Source organism: Cryptomeria japonica, chromosome 9 (assembly GCF_030272615.1).
Source record: "Cryptomeria japonica chromosome 9, Sugi_1.0, whole genome shotgun sequence".
Lineage (NCBI taxonomy): Eukaryota > Viridiplantae > Streptophyta > Pinopsida > Cupressales > Cupressaceae > Cryptomeria > Cryptomeria japonica.
The window spans coordinates 59,160,166-59,172,355 of NC_081413.1; the positions used below are offsets into that span (position 1 = coordinate 59,160,166).

Genomic DNA, 12,190 nt, shown 5'->3' on the forward strand with positions numbered 1-12,190 from the left:
TTTGGTCAGGGGCCAACAACGTTTTCCACTAAGGAGCACTCCATCGCAAAATTGCCCTTATCAACAATGCTATCTGAGATAGTGATAGAAAAAGAGCTTGAAACAAGATCCACATAGTGAGAAATAGGTAAATTCTCATCTTTAAGGCAAGAGCAAAAAAGATTCATCCATTTCTGATTTCAGTCCAGTAAATCCACTATCGTAGGCAAAGAGCCTAAGCCACTAGGGCCCTGAGGCGTAAGCTTTAGAGGGACCTAGGGAAATAGGGAATCTTTTCCACTCCCATCATTAGCCCCTTTTTGATCCTTGATTTGGTCAGGCTCATATCAAATGCCTAATCGTCTTCTTGAGAACCCTCCAACCCCTCACATGCTCTAACACTACCATTTTTACTAATTCCCACCTTCGAGCAATTCAAAATTTCTCCTCCGCCTGACACCATAGTTATTATTCTTTTTGGTCCATTTGTGTTGGATATAAAAGTTAGAGATAACAAAGATTTATGGTTACCAATAGGTATTTGGTCCATTTAGGTTGCATATAGTTTATATTGTAAATGAAACTATGATATTTTGTTAACAACAAGTGATACTTTTTGGTTCAACTATTAGAGATTTTTAGATCAACTTTTGTTTGAATATTTTAAAAGTCATTTTTAAGCCACTTCATATTAGACATGTTATTTTGATGAGTTGCATACTGAGTCACATCTCCAAACCTTAGTTACATATAGATGGTGTCTATTTTACATTTCTAAAAAAAATGGACCTCTTATGATATTCTGTGTAATGGCTACATGGTGGTGAAATTATTGGAAATAAATCACACCTACATAGGTTGGCCATGAGGGACCATTAACCCAGTTAATAAAGGACTCAAATAGCAAATGGAAAGTCTTAGATTTGACTCCTAACTAATCCAAATGAACTATAACTCAATAAAAAAAAAAAAAAAACATTAATATGCATGCCTAATTATCCCTCTAGACATTCTATTTTTTATGAAGAATACCAGCTAGCGAATAAAGCGGTCTTTACGTTTGCGACATGCCATTGTCGAGCTCCACCGTACCTCTGCGTCAGCTAGTTTGAACAACGGCATGTTCCGGGGATAAACACAAAGGTTGAATTGGAAAAGTGCTGAAAGTCATCTACATTAGTTCAGATAGGGAAGTCGTGAAACAAATAATGTATTAACTGACACTGTCAGGAAGATGAGCTGCCCTTTTCTCATTTGATCGTGAAGTATATTGGCCAGCATTTGTATTCTTTAAATATAATATCGAAAAGGAAAACGTGCTATCTTAAGTTCAAGACTACATCTTTGCCAGGTATATTGAACAACCAATTGGTGCACGAAACAAAACACGGGTGAAACAAAAAGCTGGCCGTATCTGGCATATATGTTGTACGAGATGGATAAGGAGGAAATAGCTTATGGCGATCATTTTTCCTCGTGTGTGTTTTAAAATACATATACAGTCAAGCAATTCGGAAGAAACGTATATACAACTTCGTCTATCTCAAGGGCAGTCGTAGTCGATTGTCTATTTATACTTCCCCATTCTTAAATTTAAATTTACATGTGTAGATTTTGTCTTCCACTTATCAGTTAGGACTCAACCTAGGACCCTGCTGTTCCTTTGATAAGCACCCCGCACTGTATATTTTCATAACCAGCCTACGTTTCGTAAAAATGGGTGGTATATTTTCATTTCCCTCAGTGGGTATTGACAATCAGTCAAGTCATAGTTTAGTTTGCCAATCTAGCTCATCACAACCATCTTCAATCCATGTTCATGACAATAGACATGGAGAAGAAGGAAGCCAATCTCCACAGCTGTGTGAGGTATGGAAAGATATACAAGGTTCCCAAAATTGGAATGCTTTGCTGAACCCCATGGATCCCATTCTCAAAGTTGAAGCTCTGAGGTATGGAGAATTTATAAGGGTTTGTTATAACGCTTTTAATGGTGAAAGGAGTTCCAAATATTATAGTACATGTAGGTATAGTAGGAGAGAACTGTTGGAGAAGATAGGCATGTCTCAATGTGGGTACCGAACCACTAAATATATATATGTCGATACTGAGGTGTTAGGCTCGTCTTTTTGCCAGAAATCCGAAGAGAGAGCTATTTGGTTAGGGTTTGTTGCAGTCTGCGACAATGCAAAGGAGATTAAGAGGCTTGGACGACGAGACATTGTGGTTGCATGGAGAGGAACCCAGACAACTCAAGAATGGATACAAGATCTGAAGGATGTTCGGGTGCCCGCTAGATTATCTTACGAGTGTCAAAGAACGACCAAAGATCGTCATTCATCACTTCCATCTGCAAATGATGGAGTTCGAATTGAGAAAGGATTCCTAAACTTTTATACTTCGACAATGCATGAGGAGGAAGATTGTGGTGGAAAGCGCGTGACCATGAGCGCAAGAGATCTAGTGATTGCAGAGATAAAGAGATTGCTCCAAGTCTACAAGAATGAAATGGAGAATTTGAGCATAACGTTTACTGGGCATAGTTTAGGAGCTGCCCTGGCAACGTTGAGTGCTTATGATACAAAAGGACTCCTTAGAGCTAACCATTTTATTGATATTCATGTAAAAGTGTTTTCCTTTGCCTCTCCAAGAGTAGGAAATCTTGCATTTGCTAGAAAGGTGGAGGAGATTGGGCTCAAAGTATTGAGGTTTGTAAACAAGTGGGACGTGGTTCCAGAAGTGCCCGGAGTTTTCATGAACGAGAGGATGGGATGAATTAGCAGGTGGCTGAGCTGGCTTCCATGGGCTTACTTTCATGTTGAAGTTAGGGTTTGTTTAGTTGACAACCCTACGCGTCTTACAGCCCCGCACAATCTTGCTTACTCTCATAATTTAGATGTTTATCTCAATTTACTAGCCACCTATCATGGAGAGAACTAATGTTAGAAGTTCAGAATATGTATTATGTGGGAGCGAGAGATACATGTTTAGCATCATGTTCAGGAGCAATGCGTGAGCAGCTAGTTCTATATTTTAGTTTCTCATCTTAATATTTTAGAGAGATTTGTGTCCTTTCTTGCCCTCTCATATATCATATAAATTTTATGCCATATATGCTAAGTAATAGCAAGTTACAATTAGTTATGTGGAAGAATATTATTATTATTATTTATATAATTTTAGTAGTTTAATATTTATAGAGTATTCATACGTAATGATAAATGAAATTTCATAAAAATAAATGTAATATTTTAAAGGCTTTTGTGTTTTTTTTTCCTCTTCTTATAAATCATATAGACTTTATAGAATAGATTGTAAGTAATAGTAGGTTATAATTAATTTTCTAGAAAATTATTATTATTATTTATATATAGCTTTAAGAGTTTTGTATTTATGTTTGATAAAAGAAATTTGATATAAGTAAATGTTATAATTTTTAAATTATAAAATAATTAAGTTTATTTATTATTATTTAGAAAGTAGAATTAAAAAACTGATCTTCATAATGATTTTTAAAGCATGATTTTAAAGGAAAATGAGGTTTGAAATTACAAAAGTGAAAAATTATTAGTTAGTTAAGTCATTATAGTATGAATTTAATTTGAACGAAATTTATTTACAACTAATTGAAAATAAAATAAGATAATTGTTTCAAATTATTTAATATTTTAAAGAAGAATTATAAAATGAAATAATTAAACATAATCTTATACAAGTGTCATAAAATATGTTAGGAAAAAGGTGTAGATTAAATGTATTAATATTTCAACATGATTAAAATTATTGGGTTTCATTTAGATAAAAATAGCTTTCTTTTAATATTTTTCAATGTAATGTTAATTTGTAAGATCTAAGAAAAAAATTATTCTTAAAATTTTTATTCATAGCAATAACAATTTGAAAGTATATATAGATAACTAATTTATAAATATTAAAAAAAATATTTATCTCAAAGAAACATAAATGTTGAAATGTCCATGGGTTGTTGCATCAATTATTTCTAACGAGCTTGTCATAATAGAAAATAACGTCAAAATACAAAAATAATAGAAATACAGATATTGTTGGTGTAATTAATTATTCATGTTGCATATTATTACACCTTACTTACGTTTACTTAGGTAAATACATATCATAGTAGTTTGGGTATGAGACACTTGGGTATTTGTGCCACATTGGGATAGTGTGTATAGGAGAATTTACACCTTTTGTGGTCATGTTGTTACATTCCACATTTGGTGGGTGATCCACCTCATGTGGAATATTTTATTGTTTCTCCTACCTACCACACCTCTTTCCTACCTAACCTTGTTTCTTATTGATCCACATGTCATGTTTATGTGCTCACGTATCCATATAGCCTTGCCTATATAAGCAGGCTCATATTCATTATATGTAACAACAACGATTGATGATCTAGTTGATCAGTATTTTCTCTTGATAGAATACGGTTTATTCCTAACATCTATTTTGTTCTCTCTTATTTGTCCTTTCCATTTCCTCTAGATCTTGGCAAAATCTCACATGGTATTAGAGCCTAAAGGGCTTCTTTGACTTGTCTTGGAGAAGTGTTTTATGGAGGCTTCATTTTTCAGATCTGTGGAGATGATATTTTTGGAGGCATCGTACAGCGATTTAGGCATTGCGGTTGAGTCTGGGAGGTTGTTTCCATAAATTTTGACTATAAAGTCAGCCTATTTTGGTGAGAGAAATTTTTTTGCCAGTTTTGCTATATTTGTACGAATTTCAGAAATTAAAAAAACAAAAAAAGTGTCCGTTGACACCCCCCTCTCCAACCCCCCCCCCCCCCCACCATGACCCACACTGTACTGTGTATTTATAATTTTGCAAGCCCGTACTCTCCTACCGAACTCCCCGTGCTCCATGTCCGGTTCCGGCGCTACCAGTACTTTGGTTGCTGGTGAACCTCGCTGCTGTCACCACATTGGTCGCCGACCACCTGCAAATTTCATCTACTGTGGTTTTCTCCCACTTACCAATGGACTTGCACTCCCTGTTGGCCGCTCTACCGGTAGCTTCAACCTCCCACTTTCCAGTAGACCTCCACTCGCCACCGACTCTCCTTTTCTTCGGCCCAACACCCAACACGCAACATCTTCCTTTCCAGGCAGGTCCATGCCATGCAGTCGCCAGCTCTTCACCATAGCAGCCGAGATCCTGCCTCGTTAGCACTTTTCGTACTACACATCACCTGCCCAGTCAACACTACCATGTTAGTAGTTGTACTCACCACATCATCAGATGTTATCATCATTTGTACAATAGGTAGGGGGACTGATGGTCTTGTGATGGCTATACAGCCATTAATTTCATAATCCTTATTTGCTGAGGTCATCACCACATCAACAATATTTTGAAAAAAATTTAATCCCCTCTAATTGGGCTTTTTGATTTTGCAGTCCGCCTTGAAATGGCCATATCTTGCTCATTTTTGCTCCTTTTTTGGTGCATTTTTTTAAATGGTCTAGAATTTCATGCTATTCAGAGTGGTGGAGGCATTTTCTAATTTTGATGCATGGAGTTTTCAGAAATTGCAGACCTTCATGACTATACCTATCTAATCCCCATTTTTGCAACTTTAGAGGCTTCGTTTGGGGTCACACAACCTCCTTTTTCAGGTGCCATTTTTTTTTAAAGTGCATAATTTTTCGTCTTCTTTCATAATCTAACATTTGTTTTCAGTAATTTTGAGTAGAAATTATACTTTGAGTATTTGGTAATTTTTGGCCTATTTGGTACTTATATTTCGCTTGAATTTCAATTTAGATCACTATCAGTATTTGTTGATGTCTCTTATATCTCATTTTGAGAAGTTGTAAATTGAATTTAGAAGTCCACTTTGCCTTGTTTTGCAAGTGGCCCATTGTATATGCACTAAGTATAAAGTGCCTAACCATGATTTTGGGGGGTGTTTCTTGATTGAGTGAATTTTGGGGGGTCTCTTGTGTGATTGTGCCTCTCTCTATCTTGTGTTTTTTTTCATTTTTGGTTCTATGGGTTCTCCTAAATTTCCACTTTTAACTCCTCATAATTATGCTTCATGGAATATTAAGTCTTGGAGTAAACTAATGGAAAAAGGACTCATTCATTATGTAAATGGAACTATTATAGCACCACCTGATCCTAAGGCTAATCTTAATGCTCAAATTGAATGGCTCACAAAGAATGCTATGGCACTTGGAACTCTTAGGAAGTATGTATCATATGACCTCATTTTTCACATTGAGAAGTGTACAACAATTAAAGAGGCTTGGGATATTTTTGAGAAATTGTATGGTCAAGTTGATGAGATTAAGGGCTACAAGCTTGATAGTGAACTCACAACTTTGGATCCCAACAATTTTGATACAATCTAGGATTATGTCACAAAAACAATTGAGCTCATAGAAAAGCTAAAGGATTGTGGAATTGACAAAAAGGATGCTCAATTGGTCTATAACTTGTTGGACAAGATTCCTTCAGAGTATGTGCCTTTGTGTCTAGCTTTCACACCCATAGGTTAGCTCAAGGTTCCTCTTACACTTCTCCCTCATTTGATTCATTCACGGAGATGTTGATACTTGAGCAATCTAAGTTTACCAAGATGGGGATTGTCAAATCTTCAAAGTCACAAGCTTTGGTGGCTAACAAAGGGAATCAAGGAAATCAAGAGAAATACAAGAATCAAAAGAAACCTAAGTCAAAACCACAAAAAGATGGAACACAATCTTCCTCTCAACAACAAGATGATTCACCATTCTCACCTAAGACAAAATCATAGAAGGACAATTGTTAGAATATTTAATCTTTAGTTAGCTTAGGTTTATTTGTATTTAGTTTAGGATATTCCTTTGGAATTACTACATGTAATTTGTCCTCTAGTACATGTGTGAGGACAAGTCATTTCTTTTTATTTTCCTTTATTAAGGAATATTAGATTTCCCCCATAAGAGGATGTGGACACATGGCACACACATTTTATGAATGGTGGCATTCATAGATTTGGGAGTTACTTTGTAACTCCTCTCCTCATCACTATTTAAGAGATGTCTCCTCTCTCATTTCTTCTTAATGACAATATTCTAAAGACCTTCTCTCTCTCTCTCTCTCTCTCTCTCTCTCTCTCTCTCTCTCACACACACACACACACACACACACACACACACACACACACACACACACACACACACACATTTTAAGCATTGCCTCATTCATAATATCACAAGGGGTTTTTCTTTGGTTTTCCCCTTTCAAAAGTTCTTGTGCCTCCTTCACATTTGGGTGATTGCTCCAAGGTTTTTGCATTTCTCTTGGTAACATTTACTTCATCAATAAACTTACTTGGATTTCATTTTTCTTTCCTTGCTCTTGTATTTCCTTTCATGGTATCAGAGAAGGTTTCTAATCCTTGTTTTAAGTTGACATTGATGAAGGTTATCATTCTGTGGAGTTCACCTTCTTGGAGGCATTCTTGAGAGGAGAAGAAGTTCTTTCTCTAATATTTTCTATTGTGCAGGTTTTGTTTTATTTCAGATTTTAAATTTTTTTTCAAACTTGTTAACAAGTTTGCTTGCCTGCAGGTTTAATATTCTATTCTAGTTTTTTTTATTAAAAAAAAAAGCTTTGGAAGGATTGCCACCAAAGTTTCTTCTTTCTGGTTTAAAGTTGTGGCTTTAGAAGGCTTGCCGGCAAAGTTTCTGGTTTTTTTAGTGTGAATAGTTTGGAAGGCTTACCACCAAACTTAGCCTCCTTAATCTGTTTGGTCGGCTTGCCGCCAAATCTGATTTATTATTGCATTGCTTCTTTGTTTGTTTGTAGGTTCTAAAATTTTATTTTACTTGCAAATTATTGTTGGTTTATATATTTTCTAACAATTTATGTTTGCAGATTGAAAAAAAAAAAATCTATTTATGTTTCTCTCTGCTATAGTAATTTTGTTTTTATACTATTTCAATCTTTTGTTAAATCTTTCATCTTTTTGTTTAAATCTATTTAAAATAATTCTATTAAATCTAAATTTATTTCATTTTAAATCTGAATCAGACCATTTCATTTACTTCAACCTCTGTGTTTTCTAACTGCTTCTTGTGCAGGCTTTAATTTCAAAGATCTCTAGTTTCAATTTTAGTTGCAAATTTTTGGATAAAAATAAATTTCATATTGTTAAATATCAAATAAGCTTCAATCTCTATTATTTAAATATTTATTTTATCTCTGTATTGATATCTCCTTTGCCTATGTTGTTCTTTTTTTTTCAGTATATTTATCAACTGAGATATAGAGTCTATTTGTTTGAACCTTCTGCATTTTGAATCATCTCTTTTCATATTGGAGATATCATCTATTTTCTTCTCTTGCATGATCTGCATTGAACTTTAGTCAAAACTGCATTCTCATATATTGTTTCTGCGATCTCTGCTCTCTTCTAATTTTATTCTCCTCTGCCATAATGCCTCTTTGTCATAACACCTCTCTACAACTTACTTCAAAAAGAACTTGTAACGCCTCTGCACTATCTTAACACCTCTGCAAGTATTTGTCTCCTCTTGCCAATCTCCTATCTGTACTTGTGTTTTCTGTTCATCTGCTCTCTATGCTTAAAGTTTGAATTTTTCATACATGTATCTTCAAGTTTAAAAATATTTAAAAAGTTTAAACCTTTCACATAATAAGCAAAGTTTATAAAGAATATAAGTTTCATATCTATATGTATATTTTAATGTTTAAAAAGTCTTTTTTATAAAGCTTTAAAAATTCAATACTTGTTTCTCACATATTTTTAAAAAAAGCTTAAGAACTTTTTAATATATAAAGTGTTTTAATATATATAAAAATTTTTTTAATAAATTATTAATATAAATTGTTTTATTATTAATAATAAAGATTTAATTTTTTTTTAATAAAGTTTGTTTAAATCTATATTTAACATTTTAAATTTAAAGTTATTATTAATTTTTTTTAAATCATTATTTTTTAATATATATATATATATATATATATATATATGAAAGTTATTATTGCAATTTGATTCTATTTTAATCAAGTTATTTTTCATTTATAAACAAAGCAGATAATTTTTATTTCTAATCATTATTTTACTATAATGTCTACTTTAATTCCTAAAATTAAGTTAAATAGTAGTAATTATCATTCATGGAAAACACATATTTCCTTTATTTTTCATTTCAAGCATCTCTTGGATGTTGCAACTGATAAAACCTTTGAGCCTGCTACAACTGCTCGTCAAGCCGACCAAGATAGATGGAAGGCTCAAAATGAGGAAGCACTTGGTTTAATTGGTATTTCAATGGTTCCTGATTTGTATGCTTTAATTGGAAATTGTACAAAAGCGTATGAAGCTTGGGAAATTTTAAAAACAACTTATGATAGCTCAAATGAATCCCGAAAAATTCAGCTTCAAGATCAACTCGAAGATCTTAGGTATACGGATTTTAAAACTATGGATGAATTCTAATTAAAGTTTGATTATGTTAATAGTCAATTAATTGGTTTAGGAGTTACTCTAGCTAATTTGCATTTAATTCATCTTATTCTTAAAAAATGTCTTCCTCATCAATTTCAACAATTTATTACGAATATTCATGCTCAACTTGCTATTCCTAGCTTAGCGACTCAATTAACTTATGATATTTTTCATAATTTATTGCATCAAGAGGAAACTAAATTAATTCAATTTGGTACTCTTAAAAGTAGTGAACATGCTTTTATGTCTAAAAATCAAAATCATAATAATAATTTTAGATCCAATAATAATAATCATAATCATAATCATAATAATAATCATAATAATAATCACAAATATTCTAATTATCAATCTCAACCTAAATCCTATCATAACAATTCTCATAATAATAGTCATAATAATACGTACAATAATCAAAGGAATAATTCTCAAACAAGACCCCATTGCACATATTGTGGGAAAGATGGACATATTACTAATAATTGTTTTAAGAATAAAAATGGTAAAAAGCCCATGAAACAAAATAATCAAAATAATCAACAACATAAACCTCATTATAAGAAAGGTAATAATAATAGTAATGTTACCTCTCATAAAGAATGTTTTGAATCTTTGCATCCTGATACTTCTAGTATTCCTGTTCAGTTAGCTAATAATCATAGCTGTAAAGTTGAAGCTATTGGTGATGTGAATGTTCCCAATCGGAAATTACATGATGTTATTTATGTTCTTGAATTAAAATCAAATTTGATTTCAGTTCCTAAACTTTGTCAAGATTATAAGATTAAATTTTATAGGTGCATATGTTATATTATTGATCCAAAAACTAATCATGTTATTGCTACTGCTAAAATGGATAGTGATAACTTGTTCAAGCTCAATGAATTTGCTCCTCCAAAGTATTCTTTGCTTACTACTGTTGATTTTACTATATGGCATGAAAGACTTGGCCATCTCAATTCTAATTATATTTCATTGATGCAAAAAGAAAATATGGTTGATGGATTGCCTACTATTGTTCCTTCTCAAATTGTTTGCAATGGTTGCATGAGTGGTAAGATGCATAGGGAACCCTTTCCTCATGGTCAATCTTGGAGGGCATATACTAAATTGCATTTAGTTCATAGTGATCTCTTGGGTCCCATGGAGAATCCCTCCATCCAAGGTTCAAGGTATGCATTTACCTTTGTTGATGATTTTTCAAGGAGAGCATGGATATATTTCCTTCATAATAAGGATCAAGTGCTTGATGTGTTTACTGAATTTCATATGTTTGTAGAAAGGCAATCTAGTTCTAAAATTAAGATTCTTCGTACTGAAAATGGAAGAGAATATGTCAATAATGCATTTAATGCTTATTTAAAATCTTTTGGAATTAAACATGAGCTTACCGTTCCTTATACACCACAACAAAATGGTGTTGCGGAATGGAAGCATAGGACAATTGTTGAAATGGCTAGATGTTTATTGCATGCAAAAAATATGGCTTACAAGTTTTGGGCTGAAGCTATGGCTTGTGCGACTTATTTAATTAATAGAACACCTACCAAAGCCTTAAAGGATAAAACTCCTGAAGAAGCTTGGTCTAGTAGAAAGCCCAATTTGCAGAATTTAAGATTTTTTGGTGCCATAGCTTATGTTCACAAACCTAAGGAGAAGAGAAAAAAGTTAGATGCTAAATCTTCTCCTTTTATTTTTGTTGGTTATGATGAAAATACTAAAGGTTATAGAGTTTAGAATCCTATTACTAACAAGGTAAAAGTTGCAAGAGATGTTTGTATTGCAGAAAAAGGCATTCATGATTGTTCTAAAGTGGAGGATGATGAACTTGCTCAAAGCAAAGTTGTGCTTGTGGAGGACCAACCTCATTCTCTTAACCCTACTCTTAATGCATCTCTTTCTATTCCTTCTAGTGATAGTGATGATGATAATAATAACTCTACTCCTCATGACTCTTCTTCTAGTGATGAATCCATTACTTCTAAAAGAAGACCTAAATGGTTCAAATCTTTAATGAAAGATAGTGATGAATACTTAGCTAGAATGGATAGACTTCAAGCTAGAAGAGTTCATTATTGTAATTATGCTTTCATGACTACTATTATGAATTCTAATGATCCTAAAACATTTGATCAAGCTAAAAATCAACCACATTGGCAAAAAGCAATGAAGGAAGAATATGATACTCTAATTTCTAACCAAACTTGGGATTTAGTTCTCTAATTTCTAACCAAACTTGGGATTTAGTTCCCTTTCCTCATGGTAAAAATCTTGTTTCTTGCAAGTGGCTTTATAAAACCAAATTGAATGCTAATAATCAAGTTAGTAAATTTAAAGCTAGATTAGTTGCTAGAGGTTTTCCTCAAATTGAAGGCTTAGATTATACTAAAACTTTTGCTCCTATTGCTAAAATGCCTACAATTAAACTTGTGCTTGCTTTAGCTTCTAAAATGAATTGGCCTATTCACCAAATGGATGTTAAAAGTGATTTTCTTAATGGTGATTTACATGAGGAAATTTATATGTCTCAACCTCCTGGTTTTATTAAAGGAGGTAATGCACACTTAGTTTGTAAATTAAAGAAATCAATTTATGGATTAAAGCAATCTTCTAGGGAGTGGTATTCAAAGATTAATGCGTTCTTTCTTTCGCAAGGCTTAATTAGAAGTAAAAATGATCCTAACTTGTATATTAAACATAGTGAAGATGATATTATAATTACTATCT

The 12,190-nt window shown here is 33.0% G+C and overlaps 1 protein-coding gene across 1 annotated transcript; it reads left to right on the forward strand.

Annotated features, from left to right (window-relative positions):
• Positions 1 to 1,695: 1,695 nt before the first annotated feature.
• LOC131033508 (phospholipase A1-Igamma3, chloroplastic-like) lies at positions 1,696 to 2,754 on the forward strand. Its single transcript, XM_057964737.2, has one exon. It carries the CDS (start codon positions 1,696 to 1,698, stop codon positions 2,752 to 2,754), a length of 1,059 nt encoding a protein of 352 aa, XP_057820720.2.
• Positions 2,755 to 12,190: the final 9,436 nt, after the last annotated feature.

Bases quoted from the DNA above. Each gene is read 5' to 3' on its own strand.
- LOC131033508 (XM_057964737.2), top strand. From the start codon at position 1,696: ATGGGTGGTATATTTTCATTTCCCTCAGTGGGTATTGACAATCAGTCA.